Genomic DNA, 21,649 nt, shown 5'->3' on the forward strand with positions numbered 1-21,649 from the left:
GGAGGCCGGGGTGTGGAAAGTGTGGCGGCCCCGCCCCGTCTCTTGGAACTGCCGCGGCCGCCACAGCTGCCGCCGCCGCAGCTGTGCGGGACCGGCGCGGGTGCGCAGGCAAAAGGCTCTCTTTACCTTCTGAAAGGTGAAGACTCGGGGAAAAGGTGGTGGGGCTGCGACCGGAGCGAGGAAGGGCTGGGGTAGGCAGCCAGAGCCGAGCCCCGACCGAGAAGAGGAGGAAGGATGGAAGGGGGACCGAGGCGAGCGCGGGGACCCGCCAGGGCTCAGGCCCGTGAGGCGCCGGGCCGGGGATGTCGGCAGGACAGAGGGTGTCTGAGAGGTCGAAGTGACGCCGCTGCAGGCTGGAGGGAGAAGTGTGCGCCCACTGCCCGAGGGCCAGGTGCTGATGGCCAGGTCCTGTTATCCCCATCCTTCGCAGGGATGTGCGGCCTGGGCTGGGTCCCCCGCACTGAGGATCCGGGCGGTGGCGGAGGGCCGGGCGGCGCGGTGCGGGAAGGTCGTCCGGCGGTGGGACGGTGGGGGCCGGGATTTGCTGCCCCCCGAGCGGGTGAGCGCCCTCGGCGGGTATTCCCCAACCCCAGCGAGCTCTGCTGCGACTTCCCTCCCACCTCCCCAGCAAAGGATGGAAAAGTTTGTAAGGCCGGAGTTAGAAAGTGCCCACTATTCCGGGTGGGTGTTCTATAAATGCAGAAATAATAGATCCATGATGCTTGGCTCGTAACTTGTCCGAAATGAGGCGTTTTCCTGCTTGCATGCTAGTTGTTAAAAAGCAAACAAACTTTTTGCATAGTACCCTCAGAAGAATCTCCCCAGCCCACCATGGCGGATGAAATTGATTTCACTACTGGAGATGCTGGGGCTTCCAGCACTTACCCTATGCAGTGTTCCGCCCTGCGCAAAAACGGCTTCGTGGTGCTCAAAGGACGACCATGCAAGATAGTGGAGATGTCAACTTCCAAAACTGGAAAGCACGGTCATGCCAAGGTAAATGCCCTTCCTGGTCTGCCTTGGCGTTGGGGTTTTGATCATTTGTATTCCATTACAGAACATGAGGTTTCTGAACTTGTAAGTGTATAAGAACACATTTTTATTCTTCCCACAATTACTGGGTGATCGGCTATTTGAATACTGAAAGGTAGCATTTCCTTCCTGGGCCCAATAATGTTTCATTAACTGGGAATAGAAACTTTCCTGAATCCTAGTGACTTAGGCGATCTATTTTACAAATGAAAAAACCTGTTCTAACATCATTCTAAGGAAACTAACCTCATTTTTCTTAAGCACTTTTATGATTGAGTTACTAGACTGTATGATATTGTGTCTTGATATGTCATGATACTGTTTAGTTGTTCACTGCTTCTCAGTTGTATGACCACTACTTTTTTGTTTTAAGAAAGTAAAATTAGATGACCTTGAAAGGAGAAAGAATCTGTCATAATCAGCATTGGTATTATGCTTCTGTGTATGTAATGAGTGATATCTTGGCAAAGATTAAACAGATTTCCTGTTCTCCCTTCTCTGTTAGGTTCACCTTGTTGGAATTGATATTTTCACGGGCAAAAAGTATGAAGATATTTGCCCTTCTACTCACAACATGGATGTTCCAAATATTAAGAGAAATGATTATCAAGTAAGTATTAATTTCCTTTAAAATATTACTTGTTTCCTAAAGGTGCAAATACTTTCTACTGTCAGTTGTAATTTAATAAAACCCACAAGTAGTTTTATAGGTTTTTCTAACCCATTATTAGGTACTGCTTATCTTAGAAATTGGGGAAATATAGTGCTGTTTAACACTTGTATTTTATCTAGGATGACTGTTAGTTTGCCCTTTAACATTCTTGCATTTTAAAAATTTGAACACTTCCTATTTTTCAGATCAAGTGACTCCATATTGTGAGTCCAGTGTTTAGTAAAATTACTATTCTCTTTGCTGTAAATTATTTCAAGTTTAAATAATTCCCTTCTAGGTAATGTATTTTTTTTTTTTAACCTTACCAGACCTAAGATTCTCAAGAAATTTTTGGAATTCATGTTCCACCAACCAAGTTTGTATGTATTAAGGAATGAGTGTCAGAATTTGGTGTCCTTAAATAGGGAAATAAGTTGAAAGCCATAAATACAAAGGACAAAATGTATGGTCACTGAATAGGTGAAGGAAAAAAAAAAAAAACTTTGTAGTTTTATTTATATTCAGTGACCATGCTGTGAAATTATAGGTATAAACTGTAACTTTTAGCTCCAATTATACATTTAGATAAGTCATGTTTAATGATAGCATTTTCTTGTTTGGAGTATTGATAGTAACTAAACCACTGACCTCATAGGATGTGGAAACTCAGATTAATCATAACTAAAGTCTTTCTTGAAAGTCTTTAATTTCTTTATCAAACATGCTATATGTAGAACTCTTTTCTATTCATTTTACATAGTGAAAAATACAAATGTGATGCTCAATTTGTTTTACCCAATTTAAACTGATTTCTTTCCATACCTAATATTGTGTTTATAATTTTTAAAGAATGTTACCATTAACTGCAATATCCAATGATTTCCTTTTAGTTTTTGTCCACATGTAAACATATTTTTTTGGAGAAGGAAATGGCAATCCACTCCAGCACTCTAGAGAAGGAAATGGCAATCCACTCCAGCACTCTTGCCTGGAAAATCCCATGGACAGAGGAGCCTGATAGGCTACAGTCCATGGGGTCGCAAAGAGTCGGACACGACTGAGCAACTTCACTTTCAAACATATTTTTACACAATTTTAATCTAGTAAGCAGTTTTATATTTTTATTTTCCCTCTTAATAAATGTTTTCTATTGTTGTTAAAAAGTCTGTAGAAATTTGAATTGTCTTAGTAGAATAGTAGAAAGTTTTTTTTTTTAAGTCAGGCAGATCTGAGTTTCAATCTAGTCCTGCCACTTTCAAGCTGGGTGATCTTGGACAAATTATGCAATGTTTCTAAGCCTCAGTCTTCCCATCTACAAAGGAGGGATAATATGAAGGTTAAAAGATAATATGTACCCCATAATTACCTCTTAATTAGATTTATGCCCCAAACTATTTTTTCCTATATAAAAACTTCACTTAATCACTTATTCTTGGAGTACTTAGACATTGCATACAGTGCTGCTGCTGCTACTAAGTCACTTCAGTTGTATCTGACTCTGTGGGTGCTCGGTAAACATTTGTTAAATGCATACATGATTATTCAATGAGGTAAGGATGGTACAGCCAACTAAAGCTAAGCATAGAATTTTCTTTTGCCAAAAATGAATTTCTGTTTTCATCCTTAACACGTGAATGCTTTGAATATGCAATATTCATTCGGTATATAATGCTTTTGCCTTTGAATGTTTCAGAAAAATAGTAGTTCAGATGACGACCACTGTGATTAAATTAGCCAATCATTGATTAGAACTCAGGATCAACATAAAGGAAAATTTGGGTTTGAGTTGTATTTTGGCAGGACCAGAACTAGAATGAGGGAAATGAGATTAGTAAAGCCATTGCCTCAAGCACAAAATTTTACATAAAGACAAGACCAGTAACAATGCCAAGCAACATAGGGGCCTAAGTCAGAAGGGAAAAATCAGAAATTCTGATCTTGTTTGAAAATTTGTTCATTATAGAATTTTCACATTCTAATTTTTAAAAATACTACCTTAACCCGATCACTGAGGGTTTTGTGTGTTTGTGTGCACATGCACACCACCTTAAATTCTGCACCCAAAACAAGTGCCTCACTTGGTTCACTGTAGTCCCAGCGCTCAGTATATGGTCTGTGTTGCAGAGCTGCTAAGACAATGGCTCAAGCCTTACAGTCTAGGATCAGATCCTTTCTTTGGCACCTACTAATTACATGACGTTGTTTGACAAGTTATTTAATCTCTCATCTGCCTTTTTGTATTTATAAAATAAGGATAAGAATAATAAACTCCTCGTGAAATCACTGTAAGGATTAATTAGTTAATTCTTAGAAAAGTGCCTTGCAGAGTGAGCACTCAGTGATCACACCCCTTCATTATCAAGTCAGCATAGAATATTTATTTCTGTTCATTTAAAAAATTAGTTTGATGAACCCTTCCAGTTATATTCATTGTGCTATGGAAGGCAATGGCACCCCACTCCAGTACTCTTGCCTGGCAAATCCCATGGACGGAGGAGCCTGGTGGGCTGCAGTCCGTGGGGTCACTACGAGTCGGACACAACTGAGCGACTTCACTTTCACTTTTCACTTTCATGCATTGGAGAAGGAAATGGCAACCCACTCCAGTGTTCTTGCCTGGAGAATCCCAGGGATGGGGCAGCCTGATGGGCTGCTGTCTATGGGGTCTCGCAGAGTCAGACACGACTGAAGCGACTTAGCATTAGCATGGTGGTCTTCACTATCCAAGTGGCTTGATTCAATTTCTACTTATTATTTGACTACTTGTAGTCCTTTGTGTTTGCTGAATTCAGTATTTCAAATGCCAGTTTGGCAGTCAGCTGAAGTGAAATATATACATATGTGTGTGTATATTCGTTATAATAATTAAAAGGTAAATCTTTGTTTAAGAAAATAAAGGTATTTATAATTTTATGTATTTTAAAATAAGTTCAAAATGAAAGAAAAATTGTCTTCTGAATTCCATTCCAAGATGTAGCTGGAATTGCTAATTTCCATCCTTTCTCTCAAAACTAGTTATGGTTGTCTGGGGCTCACTGATAGTGTAAAATATAAATACACTTAAACACTTTTGGGAATCCCCAGACTCTTAAATACAGAAACGCTTGTTCAAACTCTGCTACTCCCTTGAATCATATTGGTTTAGAAAGTTCTATGTTCCTGTGCACCACACCACAAGTTAAATGCATTTTCATCATTCACTAAAGTTTTATTTGTCATTTAAAGATCACTTTTTAGAAGGAAAGCTAATCACTACAGGACATGTTAAAGTATAGATTTTGTATCTTTGGATTATTGGTGAATTTCCAAAACTGTGAATGTTAAATCCTAGTATATTCTTCAAATAAGTGTATGCCTTTTGTATAAGGAGTCGAATTTTGTTACTGCAACTTAAAATAGAACAAAAAAGAAAATAATGATGCAATGAATTCTCTGTGTTTGAAGTCTTTTTATACTTTTTAACCTGTTTGTGGAATCTTTGTGTTCCCGGGTAGAAGCAGTGTTTCTTTGGAATAGAAAACCTCTAAATCAGCAGATCCCAGTGTTGCAGGGAGAAGAAACAGATATTTTGCTACAGGATCAGTGAGGGTAATAGTGAGAAGAGCCTTCTACCTTTGGTTCCTAGGCCTGTGTATTTTACCTTTGGGAGAAATAGTACCATATATTGGAATATATTGTAACTTGTAAAACAGCACCCAGGCGTGCATTGTCCAGCAGGTGGCAAAGATGAGTAGGCCAATGCAAACTCTCTTAGAATGATGGGAGTACATGGAGCAGTGAATCCTCTGAGTGTTGTCCTGCTGTTTTTTATTTCGCCTGTCAAATGAATTTTTTAACCAGAAATGACACTGTGTGAGGTTCTGAAGGAATGTGACAGTTTATAAATCCACAGATGAGATTTCAGCAGAAGCACTGCAGGCAGCAAAGGCAAATTTATATGTAAAGTAAGAATATATTGCAGTGAGCGCAAACTGCTGCCTCTTCCATGATGGAGGGAATATACTATCACCAGGCAGCTGGCTCTTTGCCCTAGGTCCAGTTCAGTCGCTCAGTCGTGTCCAACTCTTTGCGACCCCATGAACCGAAGCACGCCAGGCCTCCCTGTCCATCACCAACTCCCAGAGTCCACCCAAACCCATGTCCATTGAGTCCGTGATGCCATCCAACCATCTCACCCTCTGTTGTCCCCTTCTCCTTTCTCCCTCAATCTTTCCCAGCATCAGGGTCTTTTCAAATGAGTCAGCTCTTCGCATCAGGTGGCCAAACTGTTGGAGTTTCAGCTTCAACATCAGTCCCTCCACACCCAGGACTGATCTCCTTTAGGATGGACTGGTTGGATCTCCTTGCAGTCCAAGGGACTCTCAAGAGTCTTCTCCAACACACAGTTCAAAAGCACCAATTCTTCTGGGCTCAGCTTTCTTGTCCAACTCTCACATCCATACATGACCACTGGAAAAACCATAGCCTTGACTAGATGGACCTTTGTTAACAAAGTAAGTCTCTGCTTTTTAATATGCTATCTAGGTTGGTCGTAACTTTCCTTCCAAGGAGTAAGCGTCTTTTAATTTCATAGCTGCAATCACCATCTGCAGTGATTTTGGAGCCCCCCAAAATAAAGTCATCCACTGTTTCCACTGTTTCCCCATCTGTTTGCCATGAACTGATGGGACTGGATGCCTTGATCTTAGTTTTCTGAATGTTAGTTTTAAGCCAACTTTTTCACTCTCCTTTTTCACTTTCATCAAGAGGCTCTTTAGTTCTTCTTCACTTTCTGCCACAAGGGACGTGTCATCTGCATATCTGACATTATTGATATTTTCCCGGCAATCTTGATTCCAGCTTGTGCTTCATCCAGCCCAGTGTTTCTCATGATGTACTCTGCATATGAGTTAAATAAGCAGGGTGACAATATACAGCCTTGGCGTATTCCTGTTCCTATTTGGAACCAGTCTGTTGTTCCATGTTCAGTTCTAACTGTTGCTTCCTGACCTGCATACAGATTTCTCAAGAGGCAGGTCAGGTGGTCTGGTATTCCCATCTCTTTCAGAATTTTCCACAGTTTATTGTGATCCACACAGTCAAAGGCTTTGGCATAGTCAGTAAAGCAGAAATAGATGTTTTTCTGGAACTCTCTTGCTTTTTCGATGATCCAGCAGATGTTGGCAATTTGATCTCTGGTTCCTCTGCCTTTTCTAAAACCAGCTTGAACATCTGGAAGTTCACAGTTCACATTTTGCTGAGGCCTGGCTTTGAGAATTTAAGCATCACTTTACACTAGTGTGTGAGATGAGTACAATTGTGCAGTAGTGTGAGCATTCTTTGGCATTGCCTTTCTTTGGGGTTGGAATGAAAACTGACCTTTTCCAGTCCTGTGGCCACTGCTGAGTTTTCCAAATTTGCTGGCATATTGAGTGCAGCACTTTCACAGCATCATCTTTGAGGATTTGAAATAGCTCAACTGGAATCCCATCACCTCCACTAGCTTTGTTCATAGTGATGCTTTCTAAGACCCACTTGACTTCACATTCCAGGATGTCTGGCTCTAGGTGAGTGATCACACCATTGTGATTATCTTAGTCATGAAGATCCTTTTTGTACAGTTCTTCTATGTATTCTTGCCACCTCTTCTTAATATCTTCTGCTTCTGTTAGGTCCATACCATTTCTGTCCTTTAATGAGCCCATCTTTACATGAAATGTTCCCTTGGTATCTCTACTTTTCTTGAAGAGATCTCTAGTCTTTCCCATTCTATTATTTTCCTCTATTTCTTTGCATTGATCACTGAGGAAGGCTTTCTTATCTCTCTTTGCTACTCTTTGGAACTCTGCATTCAGATGCTTATATCTTTCCTTTCCTCCTTTACTTTTTGCTTCCCTTCTTTTCACAGCTATTTGTAAGGCCTCCTCAGACAGCCATTTTGCTTTTTTGCATTTCTTTTTCTTGGGGTGGTCTTGATTCCTGATTCCTATACAATGTCACCAACCTCCATCCATAGTTCATCAGGCACTCTATCAGATCTAGTCCCTTAAATCTATTTGTCACTGTCACTGTATAGTCTAGTCATAAGGGATTTGATTTAGGTCATACCTGAATGGTCTAGTGGTTTTCTCCACTTTCTTCAATTTCATTCTGAATTTGGTAATAAGGAGTTCATGATCTGAGCCACAGTCAGCTCCCTGTCTTGTTTTTGCTGACTGTATAGAGCTTCTCCATCTTTGGCTGCAAAGAATATAATCAATCTGATTTCACTGTTGACCATCTGGTGATGTCCATGTGTAGAGTCTTGTCTTGTCTTGTTGGAAGAGGGTGTTTGCTATGACCAGTGTGTTCTCTTGGCAGAAATCTATTAGCCTTTGCCCTGATTCATTCTGTACTCCAAGGCCAAATTTGCCTGTTATTCCAGGTGTTTCTTGACTTCCTACTTTTGCATTCCAGTCCCCTATAATGAAAGGGACATCTTTTTGGGGTGTTAGTTCTAGAAAGTCTTGTAGGTCTTCATAGAACTATTCAACTTCAGCTTCTTCAGTGCTACTGGTCGGGGCATAGACTTGGATTACCGTGATATTGAATGGTTTGCCTTGGAAACAAACAGAGATCGTTCTGTTGTTTTTGATTGCATCGAAGTACTGCATTTCAGACTCTTTTGTTGACTATGGTGGCTACTCCATTTCTCCTAAGGGATTCCTGCCTACAGTAGTAGATATAATGGTCATCTGAGTTAAATTCACCCATTCCAGTTCATCTTAGTTTGCTGATTCCTAGAATGTCAATGTTTACACTTGCCATCTCCTGTTTGACCAGTTCCAATTTGCCTTGATTCATGGACCTAACATTCCAGGTTCTTATGCAATATTGCTCTTTACAGCATCAAACCTTGCTTCTATCACCAGTTGCATCCACAACTGGGTATTGTTTTTGCTTTGGCTCCATCCCTTCATTCTTTCTGGAGTTATTTTTCCACTGATCTCCACTAGCATATTGGGCACCTACCAACCTGAGGAGTTCCTCTTTCAGTATCCTATCATTTTGCCTTTTCATAGTGTTCATGGGGTTCTCAAGGCAAGAATACTGAAGTGGTTTGCCATCCCTTCTTCAGCGGACCACATTCTGTCAGACCTCTCCACCATTACCCATCCATCTTGGGTGGCCCCACACGGCATGGCGTAGTTCCATTGAGTTAAACAAGGCTGTGATCCATGTGATCAGATTGGCTAGTTGTCTGTGATTGTGGTTTCAGTCTGTCTGCCCTCTGATGCCCTCTCTCAGTGCCTACCGTCTTACTTGGGTTTCTCTTACCTTAGATGTAGGGTATCTCTTCATGGCTGCTCCAGCAAAGCACAGCCGCTGCTCCTTACCTTGGACGTGGGGTAGCTCCTCTCAGCTGCTGCCCCTGACCTCAGGCATGGGGTAGCTCCTCTTGACTGCCACCCCTGACCTCAGGCCCCTGACCTTTGCCCTAGGAAATAGTGCCATATCAGTGACTCTGCGTTGGTCTGTGCTCTGAGGTACCAGCAGCAGCTGTAGTCAGTAGTGGCTGTAGGTCACATCAGCCTTGGTGAGAAAAAACCTGTGTCAATTAGCTTATGCCACAATGGCCAGTCATTGATAAGCCAGTTAAGCAAGGACTGAGAAGACTACAGTAAGAAACTAAGTGACATTTGCCGATAGAATCATCTTGTCACCTGTCTGCCTCCTCAGTGGCATGTCCCCTGAGAGACCCCTCAGGTACCAGGTACCAGAGAGGCCCCTCCAGGTACCACTCTCCCAGACCTTATTGTCAGCAGTTTTCCCATCTTGTTCTTTCAGTGTGGTTGAACTTCCATACAGACTCTTAGCCATTGCCCATCATTCGTGTAAATCTAAACCTTCAGTTCTTTATCCTCTGAGTCCAGTGCATGAAGTTCTCATCCTCACTGTCTCTCCAAGTAGTTTCATCAGACCATGCATAACCATCTAGAAACCACTCTGGCTTTTTTTATTTTTCAGTCAGCTGCGCATAGGGAACTCCCCCCATAAAGCCACTGGTATGAGTTGAGGGGGAAGTGGTGGATGTTGCAGAAGGTACTTTCTGAGTCTCATACAGCTTGCCTGTGCCTTCAGGACCTGCTCACGTTGGTCTCATATATGCAGCTTGCACTTGATGATGAAGTGGCGCTATGCATAACCAGTTTTATGGCTTGATGAGTCAGATAGCACTCTAGTTGATAATAGTGTTATTTACTTGTGTTGTTTGATAACAGTGGTCAAGCATTCAGTTCCTTCTTGCCCAGTCTCCTCCCCATGCCCCCTCCCCCCGCCGCCAGGGACCAGCAGCTCTAAAGAAGTAGCTTGAGAGTGCTGGAGGAAAAGGAAAAGGAAGGAGGAGAAGAAAGGAGGTCTTACTTAAAAGTCTGACTATTTTGAAATATATTGAGAAATAAAACTAAGTTCAGAAGTTAGGGCTAAGAAGGCACCTGTAGTGATGCTATTCCTTCTCCAGCTTTCTGCTGTTGTGTACCAATAAATTACAGGCAAAAAGTTGCCCCATAATTTTCCTTTTTCATGTTCTTATATGACCACATCATGGACAGAATCTCCAGTCACTGGCTTTCTCCACATACTTCCTTTCAGTTCATGCTTTGTTTCCTCAGCTCCCTGTGCCTCCAGCTATTTAGTGGTTACGGTGCTCTTTCTAGAATTCTGATATACCATAGCATTTTTATTTTTTGCTTTTTATAGTAGACATTTTCAAAATATGATGAACCTCATATACCCATCATCTGCCTTAAAAAATTATCAATACATAGCAAATCTTATTTCATTTATACCCCACCATCTACTTTTATTTCCTGTATCCTCTGTCTCTTGATTATTTTGAAGCTAATTCCAGATATTATGTTATTTATCGTTTCATCTGCAAATATTTTGATACACATTTTTAAAAGGTAAGGGCTGTAAAGAGCAAGATCAAAGCACACTGTGGTACCTCAAAAATTAGTAATTCCTTAATGTCTTCAAATATCCAGTCAATATCTACATTTTCTTAATTGTATTTGTGTTTTGCTTTTTCAGATGTGATAGTTAATTGTTTTTATTTTGTAGTTTTTCTAAATCAGGACCTAAATAAAGTCCACACAGTGAAATTGGTTGAGGTATCTCTTAAATCTGCTTTATAGGCTCTCCTCTCTCATACATGCATTTGAGTCTCTCTTTCCTCCCTTCCTTATTTCTCTCTCTCTCTCTGCCCCCTCTCAATTTTTTGATGAAGAATGTTGCTCTATAGACTTTCTCACAGGCTTTATTTTGCTAATTGCATTTTCCTTGTTCTTTAACATGTTCCTTTGTCCCACATATTTCTGAAAATGGATAATTAAATGTACAGATCTAGTTTAGATTTTTATTTTTTTCATCTTTTTTCTTTAATAAGAACTACTCCAAAGGTGATGTTCTGTGCAGTCATCAAGTAAATGAATCTTATGATTTGCTCTTTTGTGATGTTATTAGATATGTAATAACTGCCTCAATCCATTAACTTATTAGGGAAGACAAAGTAATAATAATCAGTTATTCTTTTAAAAAAAAATAAAAGCCAGAACACTTCTATAAAGAGAAATTTTCCTTTAGCTTTTTTGATTACCCTTGCAATAGTATATAATAGGAAAGGCAATATAAATACTTGATTCTTTGCCTTTAATTACCAGTTTTCAAAATTAGTTGGTTCTCTGGCTTTTATTGAAGATGACCAGTGAAATGTTTTTTTGCCACTTTGAACTCAAGCATTTAAACACATTTATGTTTCAATATATTATAGTTATTATTATTATTCATTCTCAAATTGTTCTATCTTTGGCCAGAGGGCCCTTATTTCAGTTAGCTCCTGAATCCCTTTGATATGGATTATCATGCTTTCACATCTTGTATGCTTCCTACTCTGGACCTGGAATTATCCATTTTCCCAAGAGCCCTATGGAGAGAAATAACACCATACATTGTATTCTTTTAGTAGGGAATAATAGATACCACATTCTGGTACTAGTATTTTGGGGGTATGGTATAATTTCAGATGTCATTCAGTAGCTTGGTATGCCACTGCATGATTGACTCTTCTATTACAAGTTTTCTGACCCTGCCCTCTCCTGTCTCCTTGCTTACCATTAAGAAAATGATTTTTCTACCAAAAAAAATTCTTCAAAACATTTCAAAGTTACCAAATGAGTATTGTTATTCAGTCGCTCAGTTGAGTCCGACTCTTTTCAACTCCATGGACTGAAGCACACCAGGCTTCCCTGTCCTTCACCATCTCCCAGAGCTTGCCTCAAACTCATGTCCATTGAGTTGGTGATGCCATCCAACAATCTCATCCTCTGTCCCCTTCTCCTCCTGCCTTCAATCTTTGCCAGCACGAGGGTCTTTTCCAACAAGTTGGCTCTTTACATCAGGTGGCCAAAGAATTAGAGCTTCAGCTTTAGCATCAGTCCCTCCAGTGAATATTCAGGATTGATTTCTTTTAGGATTGACTGGTTTGATCTCCTTGCAGTCCAAGGGACTCTCAAGAGTCCTTCTCCAACACCACAGTTCAAAAGCATCAATTCTTTGGCACTCAACCTTCTTTATGGTCCAGCTCTCACATCCATACATGACTACTGAAAAAATCATAGCTTTGACTAATATTGACCTTTGTAGGCAAAGTTACATCTCTGCTTTTCAATATGCTGTCTAGGTTTGTCATAGCTTTTCTTCCAAGGAGCAAGCCATCTTCTAATTTCATGGCTGCAGTCACTATCCGCAGTGATTTTGGAGCCCAAGAAAGTAGAGTCTGTCACTGTTTCCATTGTTTCCCCATCTGTTGGCCATGAAGTGATGGGACCAGATGCCATGATCTTCGTCTTTTGAATGCTGAGTTTTAAGCCAGCTTTTTCACTCCTCTCTTTCACCTTCATCAAGAGGCTCTTTAGTTCCTCTTCACTTTCTACTATAAGGATGGTTTCATCTGCATATCTGAGGTTATTGATATTTCTCCCAACAATCTTGATTCCAGCTTGTGCTTCATCCAGCCTGGCATTTTGCATGATGTACTCTGCATATAAGTTAAATAAGCAGGGTGACAATATATAGCCTTAATGTACTCCTTTCCCAATTTTGAAACAGTCCATTGTTCCATGTAAGATTCTAACTGTTGCTTCTTGACCTGCATACGGATTCCTCAGGAGGCAGGTAAGATGGTCTGGTATTCCCATCTCTTGAAGAATTCTCCAGAGTTTGTTGTGATCCACACAGTCAAAGGCTTTAGTGTAGCCAATGAGTAGATTTGCTTACAGTGAAGGATCAGAAGGAAATACTTAGAATTATAACTCTCTCCTTACCACCATCTCCTTCTGACTGTATAGAATCAGAGAGGGCTTTGAGGAAAGATTGAAAAAGTTGCACAGTAATATGTTTGAAACACAAAAATGACACCGTTAGGTTTTTTTTTTACAAGATTGAAAATTACAAAAGGGGAAATGATACCTTGAAAGTGGAAAAATCTGGCAGATACTACTGTAGCCAGGTAATCAAAGTTAATATCACCAGTAATAGGAAATAGACATTATTTACCTCTTGATGTGATACTCTGAGGACACATCATTTATGCAGTAATCCTTCCAAAAATGCACTATCTTATTCATTAAGAAACTGACAAACTCAAACTAAGAAACATTCTATAATTCAATGAATCTGTGCTTGTCAAAAACGTCAGTGTCATGAAAGACGATGGGAGCTGTTCCAAATTAAGAGACTGAACTGGTATGATAGCCAAAAAGATACCAGGCATGATCCTGGAGCTGGGAGGGAAAAAAAGACAATACTGCAGCTTTGAATACAGACTGTATATTAAATAATATGTTAGCAATATTGAATTTCCTGATTTTGAAAAATAAACTGTGGTTATATGAGTATGTCCTTGAGAAGAACACAGTATTATTGCTAAAGAGTCATAATGTTTGAAACTTACTCTTAAATGGTTCAGTGAAAATAAAAGAATAAGAATGTGTATGGAAGCATTTTATATATTCCATATATACTAGAGATTTTAAAAAAAGCACATGGTTAAATGTTAACAAAGAGTAAATTTAAGTAAAAGACAAAGGATTTTATTGCATTACTTTTACAGCTTTTCTTTAAGAAGATCAAATAATTCATTATTATTATTTAATTTCATTTTTCTATAGCTTAGTTTTATTTTTTTGAAAATTTTATTTATTATACCAATTTATTTTAATGCTTATAAGCAAATACTTTAGTAGATGTTTTATGTCTGTACATTTTTGTATTTGAAATGCTTTATAGTTCATCCCATGGCTTATGAATGCTATGTTATGAATTGCTCTTAAAAAATAAAATACCATATAAATTTCAAAATACCAATATTATTATTTGGCTAATGTGGTTCAGTCGCTAATGGAGTGGGAACCTTTAACTCTTAAAATTGACAAATTCTACCTCAGGGAGTTGCTAAAGGAGCTAAAATAAAAACAATGAGCCTGTGGTTGTCTAAAAGTCACACTTCTGTCTCAATCTCCTTGCTCCCCTGCCCTTTTCTGCCAGCTATCTCACAAATGTTTGAGTGACCAAAAGATTAAGTTGTTTGTGGTGGCTCAATAGGGTGGCTTTTTGTTTTTGAGATTATAGACATGTGCAAAAACTGAAATCTCCTGTGGTCAGTGCAGTGTCTGTGGAAAGCCATTGCCTAAGTCGGTTGCGCCATAAGGGAGCGCTCTGACACCTGTGGTCGGTGCAGTGTCTGTGGAAAGCCACTGCCTGAGTTGGTAGCGCCATAAAGGAGCGCTCTGACAGTCTATCTCTGGGGTATGCCTGTGTATGAAATAGTGGCTGAAGGGGACCAGGGACCGTGTCTCTGATTCCTTTTGTGTATCTCAGTGTTAGCATCTGGTGTGCTGGCTGGTTGCCTTTCATAAAACCTCTTGGAATTCTAGGCACACTGATGGTGTACCTGCTTTTAGAATAAATGAATGTGGCCTGCCAGTTTCCTCATACCTGTAATGAAAAAAATTCAATGATATCAAAACTATGTCTTTTTGCAGGTTAGGTTGATGACTGGGTTTGTTGCACTAATGTCATCAACAAGCTAATTTTTTTCTTTTTAAAAAAACCTAGTGTTGTTAGCAGTGAGCTGGAGACTAAAAATTTTCCACTTCAGTTTGTGTATAATCAAGTTATAAAACGTATTGTTTATAGTCATGAAAAACTGAAAATAACTTTTATGCCCATTAATACAAAAATGGTTAAATCAGTAACTGTCTCCATACAGATTAAAGAGATTAAGCCAAGTCCATATTTTCTAAAATTGAAAGATTTCTAAGACATATTTAAGTGAAAACAACTTGCTGAAAAATAACTCATTTATTTTTGAAAACAACTATATTTGTATTGTGTACATAAATGTAAATACTTCTGGATATGCTATTTTAAAAAAGCCAGATTGTTGAATAATGTAGAGATTTGTGGGGGGGGGAAGAATGCAAGAAGGAATGAACTTATACTTTTTCTCTATATCTATCTTCTACTTTTCTATGTGTAGCATTCTTAAGTACCAAGAATTTATTACTGTATTACTGTGTACTTATACAAATAAATGTAAATGGCAATTCATGTTAAAATTACAAAGGAGTGGATATAATCTAATCAGTGCAAATGATATAATTTCTTTCAACAGCTGATATGCATTCAGGATGGTTACCTTTCCCTGCTAACAGAAACTGGTGAAGTTCGTGAGGATCTTAAGCTGCCAGAGGGTGAACTAGGCAAAGAAATAGAAGGAAAATATAATGCAGGTGAAGATGTGCAGGTAAAGACCTATGGGGAGATTTTTTTTAAGCCATTTTATAAAAGCTTTGACCTAAATTAGCATAAAATACTATAAGAAATACAGCTGTTAAATAGTGCTGAAATGTTGAAAAGGAACTCTAGAACTAGGCAGTTTTCCCAGGATACCTTTTACCATGCCCATTCCCCAAAAAAGTATCAAAGTTCATTTTTTACTACATAGACACTGTCAATCCCAAATTTGTTTCGAAGGTCAGCCTGAACTATTCTGAAGGATGAGAAAGGATGTTATGGGAATTCTAAAGAGTAAAGGTGATTTATTTTATCTTTGGTATGACTTTCAGAAGTATAACATCTAAGTGTTGTGGCATTTATACTTCTTATTTTCCTGTTCCCTGGAAATTGTTTTAAAAACCACAGTTTAAGAAACTCTTCTCTAGAAAACTGTAGAGAAAGATGATTTGATCTTGGAATGCCTCTTTCCAAAATAAATATGTATAAAACATCCATGAGTACTCATCTCATCCTCTCCTTCCCTCACTGTATCCACAAGTCTGTTCTCTGTGTCTGGAAACGTATACATGACCACATGCAAAATAGATGAGCAGTGGGAACTTGTTGTATGATGCAGGGAGCTCAAACCCAGTGCTCTGTGACAACCTAGAGGGGTGGGAGGAGGGTCAACAAGGAGAGGACATAGGTATACCTATGGCTGATTCCTGTTGATGTATAGCAAGAACCAACACAATATTGAAAAGCAATTATCCTCCAATTAAAAATAAAGTTTTAAAGTTAAATAAGCAGGGTGAAAAATAGATCCACAATTATCCAGTGTATGATGAATTAAATATATCTTATATAGATACTGCCTTTTGAATAACTTTTTACCTGCTTTTTTTTTTCCTTCTAGGTATCTGTCATGTGTGCAATGAGTGAAGAATATGCTGTAGCCATAAAGCCCTGCAAATAAATGGGAACATCAGGCATGACCAAACTGTTTAGGTCTGGATCAACTACAGATCTAAAGTTTGGTTCTAAGTTGTCACCAAAGCTATGGCCTTCATAAGCAACCTCATTTCTTTTTCAGTTGTTTTGAAATTGTGCTGAGTTAGTTTTGTAGGCAATTAGCAATTTAAAAAAATAATCAAGATATATAACTTTTTTTTTAATTTTGTAGGTGTCTTTATTATATAACATTCCTGTGGTTTTCAGTATGTGAGTCCAAGAAACAGATGAGATAGCTTCAGCAAATATGATTTGTCTGAGCAAATCATTCCTGAATTTTAGTTAAATGATAAATAAACCAGGGTTTTAAACAATGTAGCATCCAGTGGTATTGATGTACCACATTTAAGTTGAATTGCTCTGCATTAATTTCAAACTTAATACCATAGAATAAGTAGATTATGGATTGGAATTGTCAAAATTTCAGCCTGGGTGTGGCAAGTACAGATCCTTAAACAAAAATCATGTTATCAAAAGTGCCAGTTATCTTAGTAATCGTGTGCAGCCCACCTGTGTTACCTCAGTCATTCTGTTCTTTGCCAAATTTCTGGCAGACTTAGTATAATCTGTATTATGGTCATTTTAGTACTTTGTTGTGGTTAACAGAGGCGTTAAACTGTTGTGTGACTGTTAGCAAGTCATATTGTAAAGAAGGCCCAAAGGACAGTGGCAGAGGGTGTTGGTAAAAGCTGTAGCTTTTTATTTGAGCCCTTTGTAATCAGCATAAAAATAGGAAGTTTCTGTTTGCATTTTTAACTTTTGTTTTCTCTATTTAAAGGAGTGACATGCTTTACAGGATACTATGCAGTACTTTTTATCGATTATGTTCAATAGTTGATATTTGTAGTAATCACTCCTTTCTAGACATTTTTAAGTAGACTTTTTTTGACATCAGAGTATTTGTTCAACAAAAACTGGAAATTCTTAAATTATTTGGAATGCTTGTTAAATTTATGTATGTTTTTTCTAACATGAAAGTGAATCATAGAAGAAAAGTTACTTTATATGATTATTATTTAACTTAAGTATATGTATTTATCTGATTGTCATGTGACTTAATTCACTTAACTGGTATGAAATATAGCTAGGAAAGATTTCTATAAACTGAATTACTTTTAAAAGTATTTTAGGTGATTCTGTTACATTTCTGTTCAGTCTTTTGGATCATATATCTATTTCCAGAATTCTAGGCATTATATCACAGGGTTTGTGAGGACTCAGTAACAGCCATTATATTGCAGTGAAACTTAGAACAAAATCACCATTTCAGTAATACTTTCATTCTCTAAGACTGATTCTAAGACCTCTCCCATCATACATTGACTTCTAAAAGGCCTTTGTACCCTATCACCTAGAGGAAAATCTGCATGATGCTATAATCGGTCTACTCAGTGATTGGAAATAGCATTAGGAACAGAAGATCCCAGTTTTAGTTACTTAATTTGCCCACGTTTTAAATCTTGTATTGGCCTCAGCAAAACCACTTGGAGAAGAAGCAAGATGCTTTAAGGAAATGCAAGAGGAATTCTAAAGCACAAGGAAATATTGATGTTGTAGTTAATCATTTTTTAGTATAACATTTTAGCTTTTGCCCATCTAAAGCACAATTAGTAATTAGGCTAAATTCTTTCATTTCCGGAATTCCATTTAGGTATCACTGCTCTAGTTTTTTTAATACTCGTGTAGTATGTATCTTACTTGTGACTGGTTGGCATCGTTACCTGCAGGAATTCCAGAAAGTTACCAATCTGTGCTTCTTGCTGGCCATTCATATGACCCCAGTTAACTACACTAGTATTCTGGTTTAGTATTAATTCTGGATTAGCATGCCCTTGTTCTTCCTAATTTATCAAACTTGACATAAATATATTTTCAACTGCAAGGTAAAGTATTTCAATTGCAAAGTATATATAAATTATGATAATGCACCTATACTTCATATATTGAATGGCAAAAGCTACTTACGCATAAGTATTTCAAGTACTATAATAAAGTGTAAATTCTCTTCTGACATATAATTATAGATTTTAAAGATATGGGACTGTTTATTTTCATGTAAGTCAATACTTGTTTCTCTTGAACAATATATTTCATTTAGAAAAGCTTTATAAATTGTATTAAAAGGAAGCAGGAAACATTTTTTAATAGAACAGAAAAGACTTCATTCTTTTTTGACATCAGAAATGTTAAAAGTTGATTCCTAGTATTTGTTGTACTTTTTTGTAGTAAATGTTAAATGTCACAGTTACCACGTGTAGAATGTAGACTGTCATCTTGATAGATTATACAGTGATATACCTTTTTGTCTGCAGGCATTTCACCAATTTATATACAGTATTATACTAACAAGTGGAATATTTGTTTCTTTCTAGAACAACATATTTTATTTCTACTGTGAAGACTTTGTTATATCTTATTTGCTACAAAGTTATATACCCTCTGAAACAGATCAAATTATTGCTACTTTGACTTAGCATTTGCATCATAGACATGATGTTTCTTTCATGCTCCCTTCCAAGGGCTGTCAAGTCACTTGAAATTGTTGCTAACTGAGCAACTTCACATTCACTTTTCACTTTCATGCATTGGAGAAGGAAATGGTAACCCACTCCAGTGTTCTTGCCTGGAGAATCCCAGGGACGGGGGAGCCTGGTGGGCTGCCGTCTCTGGGGTCGCACAGAGTCAGACATGACTGAAGCGACTTAGCAGCAGCAGCAGCAAGCTCTTGAATCCATTTCCATTTATGGTACAAAATTCTGTATGGATTCTTTATAACTATTACCAAAACTCTCCTGCAGCCAGAGCATGAAATCTTTAATAGGAGATGCTGCAATAAAATGTTTAGGCTATAAAATTTGGGGATACAGTTTTTCATTAATAGCACAACATGTGTGCATATGTGCACATAGCTTTGTATGTTTGTTCTCTTTACAAAGTCCTTCCAACTCTTAAAAGTACTGTAGTCTGGTAGTGCCTCAAATGTTGGTAACTTTTTTTTTATTTACAACTTTTCCAGAATTTGGTTTTGTATTTTAAAGTTTCTCAGATTATTTCTAGTTGCAATTTGAATGCATTGTTCTCAGGGCTGTTTGTGCTAAGAGCTGAAGTTTCCTTATTTTAAAGCTAACTGCCTGAAAGAATATTGTAAAATTTTCCCACATTGTAATACAGTGATACATACAAATAAAAATCTGTAATATCAACACACTTAAACTATATGCTAAATATTCAAGAAAAAAATTGGAATATTGCTAACATGTATACTGGAATCTTGGCATATTTTTTTCATTTTAGAAAAGAATTTGGTGGTCTTATCTTAGAACCTTATCCTTAATGATACACCTGAAAGCATTCCTTTGGCATGGACCCCAAAGATAGCTTTGGAGCCAAACTTGGATGTGATTTTCAAAACATGTCTAGGGAGAAAAGAATTAAAATTCATAACACTTTTGGGGGCACATTAAAGTGTTTACAGATTGAATTCTGTATATGAACTAGTAACATTTATTATAAGAAAATATGACTCTTAAGCAGTATATGTACAAACTATAAGCATATATCCATAAACAGCATAATATTAATTGGTCAACAGTTTAAACTTTTCTGATATCTAGGCATGATATTTCATAGTTTTCAAGCCTTTTTTCCTCCCAGCATTTGGACAAGTAATAGGTAACAAAGACTTAAGAAAATTTCATTGTGAAAAACCTTAAAATTGAGAAAATTCAATCCATTAACTTTATTAAATTTTCTTTCTCTGAATTGGGCATATGGTATTATTTGATTTTAGCAGGGAACATTTGGATTTAGCTTACAGAACACAGATGTTCTATGGGAACATGACTTGAAGTTCTATATAATTTAATATTTTTTCATTAAATGACCATCTGAGCATCAACATAACTACCACGTGAGGTCAAGTGCCTGAAAAGTGCTGTATATATCTATACACGTTTTCCTTACATGAAAGATGCATCTTATAGCAATGCATATCAGGCTTTCACCTGCTAAAAAAACATTCTTGTTGCCCAACCTTACCATCCACCACTATTCCTGACTCCTTATTACAAGTTGCAACCTATTTTACAATTAAAAGCGAGGTTCCTTTATTTATATAAAGTCCCTAAAACTATGTCTTGATATTGGTAGACTTAAGTTTATCATAGTTCAAGATTGCACTTTTTTAAAACTCTGGATATAAACTTGATTCAGTGGTGACTATACAGCTTGTCATAAGTCACGGTTGTGATTTTTCTTGAGAGGAATCCTTTATATGGTTAATATCTACTATAAATAAGCACTCTTGTGCTTGTTATAAAGAATAATGCAGATTCCTAGCTCTGTACTGTTTCTGTCCTTCTCTTCAAAAAGGAAATAGTTGAAATGGCATTGTCTAATCCAGTGGCACTTTATTAGTAATACATTTTATTTGTCATAGGTATAAGAGAACTCTTACCTGCAGAGACTCATAAGTTTTAGCTAAAACTTTAAAATTGTAAGATATGTAGTATGGGTATTATTATAATTGTGTATTTTACATTTCAAAAATGGGTAAAATTCATATAGTAAGCCTTTGACTATGTTAAAATAATTGTGAAATCCTTTAAAATGTGGAACATAAACTAATCAATTATAACTTTTTGTTACAATATATTTGTCTGTTAACTTCATCAGTTATATTAAATAAAAATAAAGTTAATAGCTTATACTACTCTTGTATATATACATTCCTAGAGACATTTTCATACTAGAAAATTAACTACTGTTAAAATCTAACTTGTATTTTGTTTGTTTTTCTATATTTTAGGTTCTTATTGTACAGCACCCTAGCTTTACACCTGAAAATGTTAATTTCTAAATTTCAGTTCCAGATTTAGATATACTTAAAAAAAAATCTTTTAAGTTTTTAATAGTTTTTAGAATATATAAAATACATGGTTCAAAATTCTATAGATACAAGAATAAATACATCTCTTCCTCCTCTTCCTGTGTATTCTTCCAGGGATACATAATGCAAGAGAGTTCAGTGGTCCCAACCCCTGATCAGGGTCTGAGGTGTTCCTTCCCTACCAGACTTGCTATTCGCTTTCTATACTGATGTGAATGGTGTGATGAGTCCCAGAAGCAAACTCTTCCCAGTCCTCATCATATCTAATC

The 21,649-nt window shown here is 37.6% G+C and overlaps 1 protein-coding gene across 2 annotated transcripts; it reads left to right on the forward strand.

Moving 5' to 3' along the window:
- The first annotated feature begins 10 nt into the window (after window positions 1-10).
- Window positions 11-19,662, forward strand: EIF5A2 (eukaryotic translation initiation factor 5A2). Of its 2 annotated transcripts, none has more exons than XM_070373314.1 (5): window positions 11-136; window positions 803-996; window positions 1,538-1,642; window positions 15,378-15,509; window positions 16,398-19,662. In XM_070373314.1, exons 2-5 carry the CDS (start codon window positions 832-834, stop codon window positions 16,455-16,457), a joined length of 462 nt encoding a protein of 153 aa, XP_070229415.1. In that variant the 5' UTR covers window positions 11-136; window positions 803-831; the 3' UTR covers window positions 16,458-19,662. The 2 variants fall into 2 exon arrangements, with proteins under 2 accessions (XP_070229415.1, XP_070229406.1); XM_070373305.1 differs by lacking the exon at window positions 11-136 and adding an exon at window positions 197-391.
- The last annotated feature ends 1,987 nt before the right edge of the window (window positions 19,663-21,649 follow it).

This window comes from Bos mutus, chromosome 1, assembly GCF_027580195.1.
Source record: "Bos mutus isolate GX-2022 chromosome 1, NWIPB_WYAK_1.1, whole genome shotgun sequence".
Taxonomy (NCBI): Eukaryota; Metazoa; Chordata; class Mammalia; order Artiodactyla; family Bovidae; genus Bos; species Bos mutus.